Source organism: Lemur catta, chromosome 1, assembly GCF_020740605.2.
Source record: "Lemur catta isolate mLemCat1 chromosome 1, mLemCat1.pri, whole genome shotgun sequence".
NCBI lineage: Eukaryota > Metazoa > Chordata > Mammalia > Primates > Lemuridae > Lemur > Lemur catta.
The window spans coordinates 119,930,397-119,951,859 of record NC_059128.1 but is presented as its reverse complement, the minus strand read 5'-3'; the positions used below and the strand labels follow the sequence as shown (position 1 = coordinate 119,951,859).

Sequence of the window (21,463 nt, the reverse complement as noted above, 5' to 3'; positions counted from 1 at the left end):
AGGGCTAGAGTGCAGTGCTGTGATCACAGCTCACTGCAACCTCAAACTCCTGGGCTCAAGCGATCCTCCGCCTCAGCCTCCTGAGTAGCTGGGACTACAGGCACATGCCAACACGCCAGGCAAATTTTTTTATTTTTTTGTAAAGATGGGGTATTGCTCTTGCTCAGGCTGGTCTCAAACTCCTGGCCTCAAGTGATCCTCCTGGCCTTGGCCTCTCAAGTAGCTGGGATTACAGGCACATGCTACCATGCCTGGCTAATTTTTCTATTTTTGGTAGAGGTGGGGTCTCACTATGTTGCCCAGGCTGATCTTGAACTACTGTTATCAAGCAATCCTCCCACCTCGGGATCCTGGAGTGCTGAGATTCCAGGCAAGAGCCACCGTGCTGGGCCTCTCTTGTCTTGCCGGCCGGCTATTGCTGCTCTGGAAACCTTATTAAATGCTCCTTCTTCCCAAGGGACAAGGCCAGGAGGAGACTCTGATCCTCAGGCATAGCTTCGTCATGGTGAGTGGGCAGGAAGGAGGGGGGTGGTTGTGCTGTCTGGGCTGACTGGTCTTCTGGGGCACAGCGGGGACACAGAGGAAGAAGCAGGCCCAGAAGCATCGAGGGCAGGATAAGTCCACAGGGTCACATGCCCAAGGGGGGACTAGGTGAGAAGATACTCCCTGGGAGCTGGGAGAAGAGGGGGTGGAGCCAGGAGACAGGGCTAGAGAGGGTGGAGATGAGGAAGTCAAGTTCAGCTGAAGTGCTTTCGATAGAACTGGGGTGAAGGTGAAGCGGGGGAGGTTGGGAAGGGAGGATACGTCTGGGTCCGGGGAAGATGCCAGTGGAGCATGAGGAACATGACGGGGGGGAGCCCTGGTGCTGGAGGGGAGAGGCAGGATCCGTAGGGTGGAGGGTGGGAGGCAGGATCCTCCACCCCTCAAAGCCCATGCAGGTGGCAGCTGCAGGCTCAGTCAGCTTGCGGATGCGGGACAGGAAGCAGACTCGTCACCCCAACCTCACGGCTCCCTGATTTGCAAAGGAGGAAGTGGAGGCTCTCTGGGGCTCGGCCCACACTCAGCCTCCACAGGCTTCTGTTCTCCTTTGGTTGCATGAAGGGCTTGGGGTATGGTCGCTGGACAGACGCATGGCAAGGGTACGCAGAGAGCAGAGTGACCGCCCCACTTTCATACCCCTGTTCATAAGAGGGACCAACTGTTAGCCACAGGCGTTGAGGGAAACAGCAAATGCCGAAAATGCAGCAAGGACTCCCGGGCCCAGGACGAGGCCCTATCAGAAGGACAGACTCCTAACGGGGGCCACTGTCTCAGAGCAAACCCTATGGGTGAGGGAATCTTATGGCCACTACCCAAATCGAAGTATGAACCAAGTTATTGTAGCTGGTAACCAAGTACGAAACAAGTGACTGACATCTGCATTTCCCTAAGTTTGGGTGTCGGTTGTCAAGAAACCGCATGCTAGAGCATAGGGACAACAAAGAACAAACCAAGTTTTGATGGGGCAGGGTCCTGCTTGGGTCTTAGGGCTGTGAAAACATCTGAGGAATTTATCAAGTTTCCTCAAGGCTGGGCTCATCTTACCCATTTGACACCCAAATCATTCTCTTTGGGGTTTACTTTGTTCGTCTGCTCAGTTTCCTTTTTTTGAGTCAGGACATGAAGACATTTACTTTCCTTCTTTCCTATTTATGGACCTAACGTGTTTTCGACCATGCATTGTCCACTTACCACCGCTTTAAATGTATTCCCTGTCAACTTGAATAAATTCGATTTAAAAAATAAATAAATATAGTCCGTGGATTCTGATAACATATGATGTTATTGATTTTTGGAAAACCTGCAATTTTGGTTTGTGTATACCCTTTCATCTAAGAGTTGTTTAATAGAAGTTTACTTAAAAAAAACTTCCATGTAGTTTTTTTTTTTGAGACAGAGTCTTGCTCTGTTGCCCAGGCTAGAGTGCCGTGGCATCAGCCTAGCTCATAGCAACCTCAAACTCCCGGGCTCAAGCGATCCTCCTGCCTCAGCCTCCCGAGTAGCTGGGACTACAGGCATGCGCCACCATGACCAGCTAATTTTTTCTATATGTTTTCAGTCGTCTAGCTAATTTCTTTCTGTTTTTAGTAGAGACGGGGTCTCGCTCTTGCTCAGGCTGGTTTCAAACTCCTGAGCTCAAGCAATCCTCCTCCCACCTCGGCCTCCCAGGGTGCTAGGATTACAGGCCTGAACCACTGCGCCCAGCCTTCCATGCAGTTTTATTGCACTGTTAAAAATGTTGCTTGTAATAGTTCTACTTTTGTAAGTTCTCTGTCACCTGATATAGCAATGATTTTTGAGAATGTTCCACGTTTACTTGAGGTTCACTTTATCATATCACAGTGAGAGGTTCACAATATAACTACAAGGTCTGCCTGAAGTACATGGTTGGGGTATTTCAACATCCTTTCCTATTTTCTATCCACTCAACCAAGCTTGTGACATGTGTGTGTGTGTGTGTGTGTGTGTGTGTGTGTGTGTGTGTGTGTGTGTGTGTGTGTGTGTGTGTGTGTGTGTTCTCCCACCATCTTTCATAATTTCTGCTTTGTAAAGGCAGTGGCTGTGTTGTTTGGTGCATATTCACAACCATTATATCTTCATTGTAAATTGAGGTTTTTAGCACCATAACCAATCTTCTCTGTCACATGTAATCTTCAGAGGCCTGAATTCTGCCTTCTCTATGTCAGAACTGAAGCTCTGTGATCTTCTGTTTCTGTCTGTCTGCTACGCCTGTGCTTGTCCTTTTAACTTCTTGAACCCTTTTGGTTTAGGTATGTCTTATGTACAAAGCATGGGCCAGGCACTGTGGCTCATGCCTGTAATCCCAGCACTTCGGGAGGCTGAGGTGGGAGGATGGTTTGAGTCCAGGAGTTTGAGATCACCCTGGGCAACATAGTGAAATCCCATTTCTAAAAAAAAAATTTGAAAATTAGCCAGGCGTGGTAGTACATGTCTATAGTCCTAGCTGAGGAAGGAGGAGGGGCTTGAGCCAAGGAGTCCAAGGCTGCAGTGAGCATTTGCACGGTGGGAGGAGCTAGCCTTAGGCTGAGCTGGGAGAGAAGTTCCAGCAAAGGCTCATTCTATAAGAAGTCCCCTCATTCTGAAAGGTTCATCTTAGGATGACATTTGCTAAACTGCACAGACTTGGATGCTGATGATGGGAACAGCAAGGACTTCTGGTACTTTTCATGCAGCAAAACCAAGCACTTGCATATGTGAGCAAAGGCAAGCTCTTTGGGGTGGGCTGGAGGCAGAGTCTGTCGCTCCTGCAAAACCCCTCTGCCCTCCCTGCAGGTATTACTGCCTTTCTCCCCACACTCAGGCTGGGGGCTCTCCAGAGCTGGGGTCAGCAACCTGTCCTCCTGGGGCTCCCTCATTTACCCTAGTGGAGAAACAGAATCAGAATCACCATGATTTCAATCCACCCTCGAGCCTCTCTACCTCCAGTGTGCAACCACTGCTGTGCTCCTTGAGTAGGCTGGGGTGAGGGTGAGAAAAGGTTCAGGATCAAAGTATGGGGTACGGGGGCTCGTTAAAAATAAAGTCTTAGCTGGGCATGGTGGCTCATGCTTATAATCCTAGCACTCTGGGAGGCCATAGCAGGAGGATCACTTGAGGCCAGGAGTTCCAGACCAGCCTGAGCAAGAGTGAGACCCTGTCTCTACAAAAAATAGAAAAATTAGCTGGGCATGGTGGTACGTACCTGTAGTCCCAGCTACTCGGGAGGCTGAGGCAGGAGGACTGCTTGAGCCCCAGAGTGTGAGGCTGCTGTGAGCTATGACCACACCATTGCACTGTAGCCTGGGCAAGAGCAAGACTCTATCTCTAAACAAAAACAAAACAAACCAAAAACCCAACATCCAGACCTATGAAACTTCTAGAAAGGCCAGGGGATCTAAATTCTTCATTAAGAGTCCTCAGGGGCTTCCTCTGATTCCTAGAATGGTAAGAATTACTGTTCTAGGGTTTAGTATGAGGATGAAGGGGCTCTGGGAGATAAAAAGCCAAGTCCTTTTCCTTAAACACGTCGAGTCAGGGATCAGGGTAGTCAAGGGCAGGAAGGAACACAGAGCTTCACTCTGGGTCTATTTAATCAGACTGCTTTCCTAACACTTAGCCCTAAGAGATGGGAACTTGGATATTCCAGAACTGCACCTATGTCACCCACTCCCCCCCAACCTGCACCCCAATCCCAGGTGGGTCCAATTCCTATCCTGCCTGCCCCCTGACTGCCTTGTTCTGCCAAGTGCAGCAAACCCAAGGGGTAAGGGAGGAGAAACCAAGCCTGGTGGTGATGCTAGAACAGGTGCAGGAGGAGAAATTACTGTCCACAGTCACTGCTGCCGTCTGGCCTCGACTGCCCACGAGACAGGTGGGGAAACTGAGCTCAGCATGGAGTGGCTTGACAGAGTCAACTTTCCGCAAGACCAGGAGCTATCCTAAGTTAGTTCCTTCCCTTCCTTCCTTCCTTTCTTTTTTTTAATGTTTTGAGACAGGATCTCACTGTGTCACCCAGGCTAGAGGTGCAGTTGCAGTGGTGTCATCATAGCTCACAACCACCTCAAACTCCTGGGCTCAAGTGATTCTCCTGCCTCAGCTTCCCGAGTAGCTGGACTACAGGCGTGTGCCATCATGCCGGGCTAATTTTTCTATATTTTGTAGAGATGGGGTTTCACTATGTTGCCCAGGCTGGTCTCAAACTCCTGGCCTCAAGTAATCCTCCTGCCTCGGCCTCCCAAAGTGCTATGATCACAGGCGTGAGCCACCACTCTGGCTATCATTTATTTTTTTTAGAGAGAAGTTCTCATTGTGTTGCCCAGGTTGTAGTGCAGTGGCTATTGACAGGGGTGATCATGGTGCACTAGAGCCTAGAACTCCTGGCCTCAAGTGATCCTCTCACCTCACCCTCCCAAGTAGCTGGGACTACAGGTTTGCGTCACCAAGCCTGACTCAATGTTTTTAGATTTCATGTATAAGGGAGATAATGCAGTAATTATGTGCCTGGTTAATTCACTGAGCATAATGTCCTCCAGGTTCATCCAAGCTGTTGCCTATGGTAGGATCTCCTTTTTCAAGGCAGAATAATATTCTGTTGTATATCTTTATAGCTATCGATCTGTTGACATCTATCTCTACATCATGCTTGCTGTACCTATTCCTCTGGAGACCTTGACTGTTTTGAGAAGGACTGGTTGGGTATTTTGCAGAATATCCTTTAGTCTGGGTTTATCTGATATTTCCCTGCCACTGTCTGTTTTTTATAAACAAAATTTTATTGGCACATAGCCACAGGCATTCATGTAAGTGCTGTCTGTGGCTCTGGCTGTCAGCTCTACAACAGTAAACTGAGTAGGTGCAACAGAGGCTGCTGTGGCTCGTAAAGCCAAAAATAGCTGGTCCTTTACAGGAACAGTTTGCAGACCTAGAGCCTACTCTGCATTCATTTTAATGGTGATGGAATTCGCTTCACATAAAATGCACCACTTTAACCATTTGAATGTACAATTCAACAGCACTTAGTATTCTATGTTGTGCAACCACCACCTCTATCTAATTCCAGAACATTTCCAACCCCCCAAAAGGAAAACCTGTCCCCATCAGCAGTCACTCCCCATCCTCCTCCCCCCAGCCCCTGGCAGCCACCAATCTATTTCCTATCTCTCTGGATTTGCCTGTTCTAGACATTTTGTATCAGTGGAGTCACATGCTACATGGCCTTTTGTGTCTGGCTTCTTTGGCATCATGTTTTTGAGGGTGATCCACGTTGTAGCAGGTGTTAGTGCTTCATGCCTTTTTATGGCTGGATAATCTTTGTTGAATCCATTCCATTCTGCTAAGGGGCAGCAGTGACTGCTCAGCCTGCCTTGGGGGCGTTGCTCTGACACTGAACAACACAGCGTGCGGTGTCCCCCTTGGGTCCGGGAAAGCCATGGACGGCACTGTTCTAAGCCTATGGCCTGCTAGGAACTGGGCGGCGGCGGGTGAGCGAAGCTTCATCAATGTTTACAGCCGCTCCCCACCACTCGCATCACCGCCTGAGCTCTGCCTCCCCCTTGATCCATGGAAAAATTGTCTGCCATGATACCAGTCCCTGGTGTCAAAAAGGTTGGGGACTGCTGCTCTAAGCCCAGGAAGGTTACTTCATACAAAGGCCCTTCGATGTCCCTGATGGTTGGGGGTAAGCTGTCCCCATCCACCTCCTTCTGGGGTGAATGGATCCTCCCTCTAACTTTCCGTCATAGGCTTGTTTCTCGCTTTTGCTTCTCTCAGGGGCTGTCATTTTGGCCCCTCCTTGGTGACTCTGGTCTTATGTGACAGGTCTGGAATGGGGCTGGAAGCCCACAGGCATAGGCAGGCCAGTAGGGCTCCTGCAGCCCACCCTGCCCCTGCTACCTCGGCATCCGGTGATGCCACCTCAGTGTTTGCTTACCCCTGGCTCTTCCACAGCCCTGGGGCTGCTGAGACTAGCTGCTGTAGGAAACACCTGGTCCCTGAATGCCAAATGCCTGCTCACAGCCTCAGGGTGTGGGGTGCTGGGAGTCATGCCACGTGCTCACCCTGCAACCCCAACATTCTGGATCTGTCCTCCAGATCTCCCAGCAGTGCTGTGAGCTGGTACTGAAAGGACAAGGAGGCCTTGAGGGTGGGATTTAGCTAGATGATAGCAGCAACAATACTCCAGACTGAGGGTAGAGCTCGTGCAAAGGCCCCAGGGTGGGAGAGATGAGGCAGAACCAAGAGGTTGAGTGACTTGCTGCAGGTCACACAGCAAGTGGGTGGCTGAACCTGCACTCAAACCCCCAGGCTGCCTGGCTCCACATCTGGCTTCCTGGCCATTGCCCTGAACTCCTGGAGGTGGTAAATTCTGGTGGCGGTGGGGGTAAGAACAGATCTAGGCACTTTGGCAGAACTAGGGACTCCTCAGGGGCTGTGCGAGTACAAAGACGACCTCATCAACATTCATACTTTCCACCAACAGCTCCCTCCAGGCAGGCTGTGGCTCCCTGCAAACTCTGTCCACGTGCCCAGACCAGATTTGGTCCCTACAGTAGAGCAGGTTTCTCAGCCTCTGCACTACTGCCACCTGGGGCAGGTCATTCTTTGCAGAGGGGGCCATCTGGCGCACTGTGGGCAGTTAGCAGCATCTTGGTCTCCACCCACCAGATGCCAATAGCATCCTTCCCTCCCTGGCTATGACGACCAAAAGTGTCTCCAGAAATTGCCAAACATTCCCTGGTGGTAGAACCAGCCCCAGGTTAGAACCACAGCCTTAGACTCAGTTCACAAATCAGCTAACCCAAATCCCGCATGTCACATTTGCACAGGGTGTGGCCTGCTGGAATCCGCTTGTCCTGGATAATCACTAGGCAACAAACCGGCTGGTGGCCGGCTCTGTGGTTGACTGATGCCTACCTATGCCCCTGCCCCAGCAAATAGCGAGGCAGATGTCTCGGACAGACGGATGGGTCCTCCCTGTCACCACAACCCTGGTGCGGCAAAACTCCTAGAACATTGGGCAAGGGTGGTGGCCATGACAGAGATGTCCCAGACCTGTGCTTTGGCTTTTAATCAACTCTTTTTGGTGCTTAAAATATACCCCATAATTTCACTCTTCTCTTAGATGCAGCGTTCCCAGAAATATAACTTTCCCTTTTGTATAAAATAGCCTCAGATCATCCCAAAGCATCAGGGCTCTGTCCTCTTACACAGCAGGCCGGAAAGGCAGCTTCGGAGGTGTGCAGGGTACAGGAGGGCCTGAGGATACCTGGGCAGTGGTGGAGGGCGGGGGGTGCCCCTCCGGCCTGGCGGGTCATCACTGCCTCTGATGCTCCCTGGTGCCTCGGGGTCTCTGGATTAAAGGGTGCTTGCAGCTATCAGGCATCCTCATTCTCTGCGTACCCGCCAAGGACACCTTTCCACTCTGCTGTGGCCCTGGCTTTTCAGCTTTCCGGGGTCTCCCTGTTGCCTGCCAACCCTCTCTGTTCCCTCCTTCCCATCCAGGTTGCCCCTCATAACTGCTCCTGTGGCTTGCGATGTCCCTGTGGCGGGCTGGGCACACCCAGGCTTGCTGGTTTGTCCCAGGAGCCGAGGAGAAGGCACTGGGGCTGGGAATGCTGCCTGTTTACGCTGACCACTGCCTTGTCCCTGGCTGCCACCCCCAACCCTGGGAAGCTTGTCCTAATACTTATCTCTCTGGTTTAATTATCCTCCTGGAGCTGTGAGCTTCAGCGCATCCTCTGAGCTCCTGGTCACACACCTGACACCCAGACGCCAGCTTCCTCCCGGGGGCTTCGAGGTGCACGGCACGCACTTCCGCCCTGGCCCCGTCAGTTTCAGTGCCTTCATGTGGACGCAGTTCAGGGAGGATGCCCAGCACCGAGCACCCAGGAAGGGGCTGGTGGGAGGCTCCAGGAAGACAAAGGGGTCTCCTGGGCCCACCTGTTCCATCATCCTCTTCCCATTGGGTACTCGACAGATCATATGCCCAGTAGGCAGGACGCAGGCGACCTCAGGATGCAGCTGGAAACTCTTTGAGGGCTGGAGCCGGTTGACATTTAGCCCCATGAGGGTGCACGACAGGGTGGGGACCCCATGTAGCCCCCAATCACCCTGAACCACAGCCCAAATGCACCAGCTGTAAAACCACTCCTAGCTGCCTGTGGGGCAGAGTGAGGCAGGAGGATCGCTTGAGGCCAGGAGTTCAAGACCAGCTGGGGCAACATTGCCAGATCCCATCTCTACAAAAAATAGGAAAAAATCAGCCAAGTGTGGGGGCACATGCCCGTAGTCCCAGCTACTTGGGAGGTTGAGGAGGGCGGATCACTTGAGCTCAGGAGTTGGAGGCTGCAGGGTTGCACCACTACACTTCAGTTTGGACGACACAGTGAGACCCTGTCTCTACAAAAAAAAAGTCACCCCAAGGAAGTCAGAAATGGGATCGATGACAAAGTCCAGTGCACATGAAACAGTATTTACTGTATCAGAAAACCACTGAAGTTCTTTCTTTCTTTTCTTTTCTTTTTTTTTTTTAAGAGACAGGGTCTCGTTCTGTCTCCTAGGCTGGCATGCAGTGACATGATCATAGCTCACTGCAGCCTCAAACTCCTGGCCTCAAGCGATCCTCCTGCCTCAGCCTCCCACAGTGCTGGGATTATAGGCCTGCGCCACCGCGCCCAGCCCCTACCAAGCTTTTTGTTTACATTCCTTTGCAAGAAAACCCAAGGGAAGTGTCACTTCTCAGCTCTGGTGGTTCTAAATTTGCGGACTGCAGGTTTTGGCAACGTTGCACAACTAGTTCCAAGACATTGCTCAAAGTCCACCTGGAAGAGCAGACTCGTGTGTGGAAAACCCAATTGTGGCACCCTGGTGTGCACTGCTCTTGGCGACAGGAGGACATGTCTGGCCGTGAGTGGGCAGTGACTATTTGTTGGGCTGTGACTATTCGTTGGGCTCTGGCTGGGCGAGGTGCAAAAAGTTGCACCAGCTACCTCCTCCTGGGAGAAGAGGGAGAACGCTGGCCTGAAAGCTCCACCCAACCCCATAGCACCCTGGGATGGTGCTGAATATGGTTAGGTTGTTGTAACTTCAATGGCATGATGTTACCAAAAAAAAAAAAAAAAAAAGGCTGAAAATATTTAGGCAGAGAACATACTGAATTCGTTCTTTGCATGTAGTTGGCCCAAAATAACAGATTCAACTGGGGCTGTTCTGTTTCTCAGAGGACACTTGCTGTCAACATTAGGGGATGCCACTGGCATCTCATGGGCAGGGACTGGGGTGCTTCTCGGCCCCTGCAGTGCACAGGACAGCCCCCCAGAACAGACAAAGATCTGGCCCCAAATGTCAACAGCACTGTGTTTGGGACAGACTAGGAAGCCAGGTGTTGTCCCCAAGGGTCTGAAGTCGACCCCACTTGTCAGTGTATTCCGCTTTCGTGTCCCCTGTGGGACTTCCCTGCCCCATCCTACTCCTGCCCTGGGTTCAAGCCCTAGCACCTACCCCCGTCCTTTGGGCTACTCTGCCAATCCAGGGCCCCCCAAACTTCTTCCCCCACATTCATGCAACCATCTCAGGGAGGCCAAATGGGAAAGGAAGCAGCCAGCAATTCAATTTCTCACTCCCCTCAGGCTACCTGGGGTGGGGCCCAACCTGCCTCCACCAGGGGCTCTCAGTAGCTCAGGGTCCAGGTCACTTGTACCTTCCCCTTCTGTCCTAGTGCCACCCCTTCTTGTACCCATGCTTCCCCCTGGATGAGGACTGGGCACCCCGATGGTTACACTGATGACCATCAGGCTGCCCAGCCTCTCCGATGGCCCTGGCCCAGCCTGAGCTGTGACCACTGGCGGGGTGGGGGTAGGAAAGGTGGTCCTGGGTACGCCTGCCACAGCTCACCCCAAGGCAGGAGGCAGGGGGAGCTCTGTCCCAGCTGGGTGTCCAGGGACCTAGCCTCAGACACTGTGGACCTCAAACCTGCCTCTGGGCCCCACGCAGCTGCCTGCCAACACCCGGATCTGCCTTCCTCTCAGAGGACCAAACTGGCAAGTGGCCTCAGGGACCCTCACTCCTAAACACCTCTGCACTCACATAGAGCAGACACAACCCGGACCTTTGGGGGCTCTTGGGCCCTTAGGCAGACTGCAGGTGCTCCTGTTGCTATGAACGCTGACTTCTCTCTGCTGGCTTGTGGCATGGGTGACCTCTGCCCCTAGTGGCCCAGGCCCTGGCCCTGGCACAGGTGACCTCTGCCCCCAGAGGCTCTGGCCATGTCCAGATCTTAAGCCTCCTACCATCTGTGTTCCTCTCTTAACACCCACTTCTCCTGGCAAAGTCGCCTCCTCCCATGACTAACAGGCAAGGGACTGGGTGAGGGCTGGCCAGAAGGCGTCTCAGCTCGCCACCCACCCCCTAACCCTCTCTAGCTGGGTCCTGTGACCGGACAACCTCTGAAACCCAATGAGTGCTGGGGGTGTGGGGGTCTTTGTGAGGCTGGCGCTCAGTTCTCCCTTGTACACCCCCTCAGCTGCTCAGATGAAGCACCCCAAACCAAAACTGAAATCTTCACCAGCACCCTACGACTGGCCGCTAGGATGCACCCCTGCAGCCACCGCTGGCCCCTTCTCCTCCTCCTCCTCCTCCTCCCCTGGGACCTGCCCTTCCTTGGACACCAGCCTCAGATCCGGCACAGCCCCGAGGGTGGGCTACTCTCAGGATTCCCTCTCTGACCCACCTGCAAATACTCCTGTCTGCTTTCCGGGGCCCCCGCCAGCCTGCCTGAACCCACGGCTCCCTGAGGCTGGCCTCCCTCTGGCCACTGGCTTCTCTGTATGACATGCAGGTGGGTGTCATAGATGTACCAGTGTGTGTCCATGCGCAATGTGGCTCCGGACGTCAGCACGCCCCAAGCAGGCTGCTGGAGAGGGACTCTGCTCATTTCCTTCCTGGGGCTCGGCTGTCAACTCCGGGACACTCTCCAGGGGGACTCATCTCTACATGTGTCAACCCCTTCCCCACAGCATTGTCACTGATGGGGAGATACTGGCCTGGCCCAGGCAGGGCGGGGTCAGTGCCCAGGAAAACCCAACTGGATACTCAGCCATGCAAATGCATGAAATGCTAATACGAGTGGTGAGTGGAGAAGCAAAACGTGGGGCATCCATGCAACGGGACATCACTCAGCCACAGAAAGGCTTGAGGCTCTGACACGTGCTACCACGTGGATGAGCCTTGAAAACATAGTGCTGAGCGAGAGAAGCCACACAAAAAGGCCACACAGTGTATGACTCCACTGATATGAAATGTCCAGAACAGGCCAATCCACAGAGACAGGAAGCAGATTGGTGATTGCCAGGGGCTGGGGGAGGCAGGGTGGGGAGTGACTGCGGATGGGGACGGGGTCTCCTTTGGGGGAGATGAAACATTCTGGAATTAGACAGAGGTGATGGTTGTACAACACTGTGAGTGTGTTAAATGTCACCTAATTGTGCCCTTTAAATAGGTAAATTATATCTTAATAAAACTCTCAAATGGAAACCCCACCCGCAGAGGCTGAGACATGGGAGTCAGCATACCCTTGGTTCCAGAACCTTCTATCTCTGCCAACCTGGCTGAATGGCTTTGCCCATGTGCCTCAGTTTCCTTGCATGTCAGGTGCGGGTGGTCAGTCTGCCCAAGTCGGGATGTTATGAGAACACATGAGATGACGTCGCTGATGCCTGGCGCAGGCTGGCTCATCCATGCCTTGTCGGACAGACTTGCGCTGGGGCAGAGGTGTGGCCTGGGCACATGTCCCCTAGGCCAGAGATCAAGGTGGATAATGCACCGTGGTCTGGGTGACCTGCCCAGCTGGGCCTGGCCTGGTGCTGACTGTGGGTGGTGGGAACAGAGCCTGTGGCCTGGCTGGTGGGGCAGGGGCTGCCCGGGGTCACATGAGACTGGGTTTGTGGGGCCCCTATGAAGGGGTTCAGGACCAAGCACAAATCCTAGGTTCATCTGGAGCCCCCAGAGGTGGGTCTGGGGCAGTGGCGAACTCCAGGACCCTTCCTTGTCCCCCGCTGAACTGTCCCAGCCGCTGGCGCTACTTCAGGTGGGCCTGGCTCCCCTCCGGGGGTGTCTTTATGCGCCTAGTGGCTTGTCACTGTATCCTGGCATGTATGGGCCAGGCCACTGGGACTCAAGAGAGTCCCGGGCCCTGTGGGAAAAAAGCCAGAGTAAGTACCCTTATTTCATTTCTGCTTTTTTTTTTCTTTTTGAGACAGAATCTCACTCCGTTGCCTGGGCTAGAGTGCCATGACGTCAGCCTAGCTCACAGCAACCTCCTGCCTCAGCCTCCCGAGTAGCTGGGACTACACGCATGCGCCACCATGCCCGGCTAATTTTTCTATATATATTTTTGGCTGTCCATATAATTTCTTTCTATTTTTAGTAGAGACGTGGGTCTCGCTCTTGCTCAGGCTGGTCTCGAACTCCTGAGCTCAAACAATCCGCCGGTCTTGGCCTCCCAGAGTGCTAGGATTACAGGCGTGAGCCACCGCGCCTGGCCTCATTTCTGCTTTGAGAACTAAAACCCCACGCGTGCTGACAGATGCTGGCAGCACTGAGACAAAGAGAAGCCTAGCCTTCAGCCCCCAGTCTCAACTCACTCTTAGGATGGCAATGTCATGAGTCCCTGGCAGACTTCGAGGCTGTGGGTGAAGGGAGAGGACCGTGTTTGGGGTGTGCTTTGTGGCGAGCCCCGTGGCCTGCCCTGCCTTGCTCCATCGAGAGCCCCCAGCTGTTGAGGAGTGCCTATGACGGGTAGTGGACTCCAGGCCACCACCCACCCTGGGAAGCCTGCTTGCTGTCCCTTCTGGTGGTTCTGATCTGTGACTACAAACACCTCTGCACAAAGATGGTGTTCCCAGAGGCGGGGCCCACTGTCCAGGGCGCACTGCCTCCAGGCTTGGGAGGTGACAGCAACAGTTAACTGCAGTGGGTGGGCAAATCAGCTGATTGGAACCTGCTTTCCAAAGCTCCCTTCCTGTTTTCTGGTCAGCATTGCACAGCAAGCCTGCAACCCGCGCCTGGGGTGGGGGTGCCCGGCAACACCCAAACCTCAGAACAACTCCACTTCTCCTTTCGGGGAGCTGAGAAAAGCCCCAATCGACATAGCAAGTTGTGCCGATTTGGGTCTTCCTCTGCCTGGCCGGGGCGCGGGGGGGGGGGGGGGGCCCGGGATCTTTCACCAGAACGCAGGGAGACTGGGCTTAGGCCACGTTCAAAGCCCAATCTGGCTGTGGCTACCTGCGGTGTGGCCTGGGGAATCCACTTGTAGTAGGTTCACCTGTTGAGCCCCCCAAGAGATATGTCAAAGTCCCAACCCCTGGAAGCTGTGAATGTGAGCTTTGCAAACAGGATCTTTGCAGATGTAATTAAGGTAAGAATCTCAAGGTGAGGTCATCCTGGATTTAAGGTAAAATCCAAGTCCAATGACAAGTGTCCTCATCAGAGAAGGAGAGAGAGATTAGAGACACACACAGTAGCGGTGCGCAGACGAAGATGGAGGCAAGGACTGGACTGATGTGGCCACAAGCCTAGGAACACCAAGGACCACTGAAGCCAACAGAAGCCAAGAGAGGCCTGGGATGGATTCTCCCCTAGAGCCTCCAGAAAGAACCAGCCCGGACAACACTTGAATTTCAGACTTCCAGCTCCCAGAACTGCGAGGGAATAAATTCCCGTTTGTTTTAAGCCACTAGTTCATGGCACTTTGTTACAGCCACCTTAGGAAACTCACACATCCATGTCTCTTTGGGGCTCAGTTTTCTCATCTTTAAAGTGCCCAGATTTGCTGTGAGGACTCAGAGAAAGGATGGACGAAAGCCGTGAAGCCCAAAGCCCATCACCCAGTGGGCCTGAAGGGAAGACAACCCATTATTTTTGTTATGAGAAAATGACCTTGGCTTGGTGCAGAATGCCTGCAACTTAACAATTTCTAAATGCTCAGTGCTTGAAATGAACAGTGACTGTGTCCTGTGGGAGGACTCAAAGGCAGCGGTTCTCACCCACTGGTGATTCTGTCCCCAGGGGACACTGGTAATGCCTGGGGACATTTTTGGTTGTCACACCTGTGTGTGTGTGTGTGTGTGTGCGCGCATGTATGGGGTGCTACTGGCATTTGGTAGGTGGAGGCCAGCGATACTGCTCAACACCCTCTGATACACAGGCCACCCCCACCCTAGAGAACAGTGTGGCCGAAAAGGTCAGCAGTGCTGAGGCTGAGAAACCCAGCTCTCAGCTACGACAACCTTATCCCTTTGCAAACAGTCGCCCCAGGAAGCATGTTTATTGCCATGACGTGGATTTGGCTCAAGCCCGGTTTGGAACCCAATCTGGGCACCACCCTCCCTTGAGCAGCTTGGAACCGCCAGAGAAAGGCGAACTCGCTGCCTCCTGCTTCCAAGGCCCAAGGGAGGCAGCCGGTGAGATCAGGCATCTGACTCACGGAGGGTGACTAACCACCGCTGATGACATCCAGGAGAGTGTGAAGACGTGGAGGCTGGACCGAGCTTTGCTGGCCACCAGGGAAGAAATGACAGGTCCCCAGGAATATCTGCTGAGCTGGGGTGGCCCTCTGTGACCCCAGAACCAAATGCCACCAACTGGTACTCTATGGGGGCTGCTGTGGACTGACTTGTGTCTTACCCCCCACCAAAACGCTATGTCCACATCCTCACCCCCGGAACCTGAGAATGTGACCTTATTTGGAAATAGGGTCTTTGCAGGTGTAATTAGGATCAACTCATGCTATAGTAGCACGGGCCCTATACCCAATGAGCAGTACCCTCATTACAAGAAAGCCAGGTGAAGGCACAAACACATGGGAAAACAACCTGACAACAGAGACTGGAGTGATGTGCCCACAAGCCAAGGGATGCCTGGAGCCACCTGAGAAGCTGGAGAAGGCCAAAAAGGATCCTCTCCTGGAGCCTTAGGATGGAGCATGGCTCTGCAGACACCTTGATTTTGAACTCTGGCCTCCAGAACTGTGAGAGAATCAGTTCCCGTTGTGTGAGGCCCTTGAGCCTGTGGTACTTTGTTACAGCAGCCACAGGACAGTGCAAGGGGGATGGCGCCATGGAGGAGGCAGGGTGCTGGGGAGACTGTGGAGCCTGAACTGAGACCCAAGTGGCAATCCTGCCTTCTGGCCATGTCGAGTTGAGACCTCAGGGTTAGGTGTGTCACCTCTTCAGGGCTCGAGGCTTTCACCCACCTGTGTGCTTCCATGACGACCCATTTGGCAAAACGCTTGACTTGGTAAATGTGGGGTCCGTCCTCTCGTTTCTATACTGAATTTCTAATGTCACTGCTTTACCCTGGATGGGAATGTCAGGCATAGATGCGGATGCTTTGGCCTACAGCTCTGTCGTGATCCCTGTCCATCTTTTGGGAAGACAATGGTGCCATTGGTGGCTTCACTGGGGCTGAGTTCTGGAGCTGGAACGAAGCTGGAGTGGCCATGTGACCCCGTGAGCTGGGTCATGTCCCACCTCTCCTCAGAACCTCCACAGCTCCTACCTCACTCAGAGTCCTCCCCGAGCTCCACCTGGGAAGACCTCTGTGTGGCCACCGCAGAGCCTGGTACCTATGTCAGCACCTGGCACAGGGCAAATGTGCGCACAGTGTTTGTGGAATGAATGGATCATCTGACTAGGTCAGGTAACCACACACGGCGGGGGGGGCGGTGAACCACCTAAAAATGGAAAACATATATTCTGTGGCCAAACTGCTCAGTAGTTTCTAAAAATTCTATTAAAAAATGACAATGAATCTTTATATTACTTATCTGGGAGAAAACAGAAATAGGCGACACATGGAGGCCCAAAGCTAGATCTTATGACCCCAACCATCATCTTGCTGATGGTCTCAGAGAAGAGGAACCGAAATGTGGTCCCCAGGCCTGCCTAGATGTGATTTCAGACAAGCTGCAGGGCAGCCCTCAGCTTGTGGGCATGGGCAAGAGGCCAGAGGTCAGCACTTCAGGGAAGGTGAGGTCTCCCCATACCCAACCTCCTCCCACCACTGAGGGGGTGTCTCAGGATGGTGAAATTGTGATCTATCCATATAATGGGCTGTTATTCAGCAATGAGAAATGAGCTCTCAAGTCACGAACAGACACAAAAGAATCTTAAATGGACATTGCTAAGTGAAAGAAGCCAATCTGAAAAGCCTCCGTACTGGCTGGGTGCAGTGGCTCACGCCTGTAATCCCAGTGCTTTGGGAGGCCAAGGCGGGAGGATTGCTTGAGGCCAGGAGTTCAAGATCAGCCTGTGCAACACAGCGAGACCCAGTGTCTACAAAAAATGAAAAAATTAGCCAGGCCTGGTGGTGCACGCCTGTATTCCCAGCAACTAAGGAGGCTGAAGCAGGAGGATTGCTTGAGTCTAGGAGTTAGAGGCTGCAGTGAGCTATGATCAAACCACTGCACTCCAGCTTGGGTGACAGAACAACACTGTCTCTTAAAAAAAAAGAAAGAAAAAGGGCTACATACTGTATGATTCCAATTAAAGGACATTCTGAAAAAGGCAAAACTATGGAGACAGTGAAAAGATCAGTGATTGCGAAAGGTTAGTGGGGAGGGAGATGAATGGGTGGAACGCAGGGATTGTTAGGGCAGTGACATTGCCCTGTGTGATGCTATAGTGGGGGAAACAAGTCATTATATATATCTGTCCAAACCCACAAAATGTACAACACCAAGAGCGAAACCTAATGTAAACTCAGGACTTTAAAAACCCATGGACCGGACCCCAAACCCAGAAATGCAGACCTCTGAGACCACAAGGTGCCCAGTCCTGACCAGGTGATGATGGCTGTGCTATGTTTTGAGACACAGGGAGGCATCTTGCCCAAAAAACCCCGGGGTGAGGAGGGATGCTATGTGGTCATTTCCACCACCCTGCAGCCAAAGGCTCATCCACAGGGGTGCTGGAGAGTGGGCAGAGGGTGTGGGAGGCTGGGTGGCCCCTCCTGTGCTGCCTCTATGGCGCTACCAGGCAACAACCCTGCTGTAGCCACACCTCGCCGTCCCCCCAACCCCCTGGGCCTGCCATATGCCTTGCGGACTTCCTTCCAGTCTGCTGGCCCCCTAGAAATGCCTTGCTATGAAGCATTCCTTGAACCATGCAGTTTTAGGATGCCAGCGCTTTCTTTCCAGGACTCTTCAGTGGCTGAAGGTGTATTAATCACACGTTTTTATTTTCTGTATTCTTGATACTCTGACGTCTGCGGCCTGGCTGGCCCCCTCCAAATGTTAGCCAATTCCCAGAGACAGTCCAGGACTCGCCTTCCATATGCAAACCGACTGATTCAGAGCCCACACCCCGGCCACCTCCTTGACTGGGCTCTCACACTGCAGGCCACTATCCCTCTGCCCTCGTCACTGCAGGCCCAGAGGCCTGACAACTAGGGGTAGCCCCTGTGCACCAGAGGCCACTGAAATGTTTCAGCCAAGCCTGCTTACCCTGCCCTGCCTGCTCCTTTGCATGGAAACTACAATAAAGTCTCCTTGCCCACGGCCCCCAGTGCCTCCGGACGTCAGTGCTTCCCCCCGTGGCCACGCGCGGTATTACACCCCACCCTCAGCAGAACTGTGAGTAACAAACTCTCTTTCCAAGGGCAGTCCTCTCCTGACCTGTTGTTGCCCTTGCCCTACTCGAATGACAACAATCACAAAACCTATATTTTAAAAACAAAGGCCCGCCCCCTCCCAGCAAATGACCGGCTTCCGCCACTCACCTCCAGCACGGGGCCAGCGCCCAAGATGGTCCTCTCCACGCCGCTGGCATAGCCCTTCTGGCTAAGGGCAGTGAGACAGTGAATGAGGAAGTTGGTGCTCTGCGTCTTGCCGGAGCCGCTCTCGCCTGAGATCACGATGCACTGGTTCACCTGCTTCCGGAGCATGGCATAGTAGGCGACATCGGCCAGTGCAAAGACGTGCGGCTCCAGCTTGCCCAGCTGCTGGTTCTCGTACATTTTCACGTACTTGGGATTGTAAATGGGGAGGAACTTGAAGGGGTTGATGGCCACCAGGATGCTTCCCGCATACGTGTAGATCTTCTGTTGCAGGAAGCGGTGCTTCAGGTTCTTCAGGAGGTTGTCCTCGGTCAGCTTGGGGAGGTTGCACAGGTCGTCAAAGTCCGTCTGCTGCCGTGGCAGGAGGCCGCGCTCCACCAGGCGTCGGGTGGCCGTGGCCTGGGCCACCAGCTGCATGTGCACATACTTGATGGTGCCGTCTGCATTGCGCTCCTGCAGCAGGAAGTAGTAGCCGTCCTCCTGTGGGTGCTCACCCTGCGCCCGTCGGGGCCACAGCAGCACGCGGTGCACTGGCGAGTCGTTGGCATCCAGGACCCACTCCTCGCCGCCCGACTCTTTGACCTCCACCAGCACGTAGCACTTGGTGCCATCCAGGCGCAGGATGGCAATGGCATCCTTGATGACATCTGACGTGGTGCTGTCCTTGGTGGCAGTCACGCAGCACGAGGCCTGGCTCTCGGTGGACAGCTGTGGGTAGATGTGCAGGTGGTAGGCCGCCTGCTCCCGGCGGCCGGAGCTGCCCGCCTCTTTCACACTCATCCTGCCGGCAGCCTGGCTTCAGCATGCCTCCCAGGCTTAGGGCGCGTGAGTCCTGGAGCTGGAAGGGAGGTCAGAATCAAGCAAGGTCAGAGTGACAGGGAGGAAGGGTGCTGGGTGAGGCCACAGTCCCCTACCCCTGACTGGGCTCTCCCACAAAGCCAGAAGCGACCAGCCAAGGTGCCTCTGTCATATTGGTTTTTATATATTTTTTAAGAGGCAGGGTCTTACTCTGTCACTCAGGCTGGAGTTCAGTGGCACGACCGTAGTTCACTGCAGCCTCTAACTCCTGGGCTCAAGTGATCCTCCTGCCTCAGCCTCCTGAGTAGCTGGGACTACAGGCATGTGCCACCATCCCTGGCTAATTTTTTTTTTACTTTTTGTAGAGACAGGGTCTTGCTAAGCTGCCCAGGCTGGTCTGTAACTCCTGGCCTCAAGTGATCCTCCTGCCTTGGCCTCCCAAAGTGCTGGCATTACAGGCATGAGCCACCACACCTGGCTGAAGCTAATGTCAACTTATTTGTTGTGACTAATGTGCCCTGATGATGTAAGCTGTTCATATTCCGGGAAGCTGAGTGCGGGGTATGGGGGGCCCTCTGTAGTATCATTGTAAATCTCCAGTTATTCCAACAGAAGAGGTTTATTTTTTAAAAAATGCATTTGCTTCTGAAGGTTGCAGGAAAAAGAAAACGCACCTGAAGCTGGTGACAGCCTGTCTGGGGTCTTGGAGCAAGAGACATAAATGCAGCGCGGGGGACAACCAAGGATGGCGGAGCGTACGAAGGTGAGCAAGACCCTGGCTCAAAGCCCAGCAGGAGAGGCTGGTGTGCAAAGAAACCTGAGAGCTGTCAAGTGTGACAGTTAAATGGCACACACCAGGAGGCATTATCCTTGAGGGCCAGGACACTGGCAGCAACAACTAAGAGGGGTTCTGAGGGATGAAGAGGAGTTTGTTCATCAGGCACACAAAAGGACGGAGGAGGTGTGATAGGCCCATGGCCTGTCTTTATAAATAAAGTTCCGTTGGAAGGTAGTCTTACCTATTCATTTACATCTGTCTGTGGCTGTTTTCCCTACAACAGCAGAGTGGAAAAGTCATGTCAGAGAATATAATATGACACCTCGGAAAGCCTAATGTACATTTGATGACCTTTGCCCTAAACCGAAGCATGACTTGGCACTGTGAAAGACAGAGGGCAGGGCCACGAGAAGCTGAGACGACCCAGGTTCTGGGAGGAGAGTCCTGCAGCAGTGTTAGGAAGGAAGGTGGAGGAAGGGGGAGGCTAAAGGAAAACTGTGACTTATGAGACTGCTGCAGTGGTGCACAAGGCGGGAGGGCAGTGGCAACAGAAAAGAAGGTTGGGGGAGATGAAATATTTAATCTCTAAAACTTTTCCCTAAGCCAGGCGTGGTGGCGCCCACCTGTAATCCCAGCAACTTGGAAGGCTGAGGCAGGAGGATCTCTTGAGTCCAAGAGTTCAAGGCTGCAGTGAGCTGTGATCGTGCCACTGCACTCCAGCCTGGGCGACAGAGTGAGACCCCTTCTCTATAAAAACTGAAGAACCTCCCCCTCCAAATCAATAACAAAAAACCCCACCACTTTCCCCCCAAATTAGTAAGTAACTGCAGTATATTTTTTTCCAATTGAATAGATACATGGTATATACAGTCTAATAAAGTTTGGATTCTATCATACATTTAGTTGTAAATGCTAACTCTTTATATGTTAGTATGGGTGAATGTTTTCTGAGTCCTGAGAGAAGCTTTCACAGAGTGGCTTTTTAACAGCCTCTCAGGACTCAACTGTACACAGAGGAATCACAAGGCATGTGATCGCCCTGCTACTACTGGGCACTTGGTTTCCAACTTCTCGTTACCATTCAGTGATTGTCCCGAATCACACGTCTTCCCGTGCATCTCTGAGCATTTCCTTGGGATTGACTCTTTCACGCGGAATTAGATAAATGGATACAAACATTGCTAAGTCACTTGATTCAAAGAGTCACATCTCTTTTCATAAAAGCTCCATGAAAGGAGGCAGCTGATCCTTTGGAAAATACTATGGCAGTTTCTTTAAACGTTCAATATGTACCTAGCATGTGGCCAGGCAATTCCACTCTCAGGAGATACTTGAGAGAAATGATGCACATGCCTGTACAGAAACTGGGACATTCATGGCAGAAGTATTTCTACAAACCCCAAACTGGAAACAACCTGAATGTCCACCAAACCGTGAACAGATGAACAAACTGATCACACGAGGAAACATGACAACTCAGCAATGAGAAGGAACCGACCTCTGACACTCGCCAACAAT

General features: G+C 52.9%; 1 protein-coding gene across 12 annotated transcripts in view; it reads right to left on the bottom strand.

Annotated features, from left to right (window-relative positions):
• The window catches only part of MYO9B (myosin IXB), a 99,178-nt gene that overhangs the window by 60,114 nt on the left and 17,601 nt on the right, over window positions 1-21,463 (bottom strand). For all 12 annotated transcript variants that reach the window (XM_045552761.1, XM_045552770.1, XM_045552751.1 and 9 more), the window contains exon 2: window positions 18,313-19,207. In XM_045552761.1, the coding sequence (XP_045408717.1) occupies window positions 18,313-19,149 (837 nt within the window). In that variant the 5' untranslated portion in view covers window positions 19,150-19,207. The remainder of the gene's footprint in view (window positions 1-18,312; window positions 19,208-21,463) is intronic.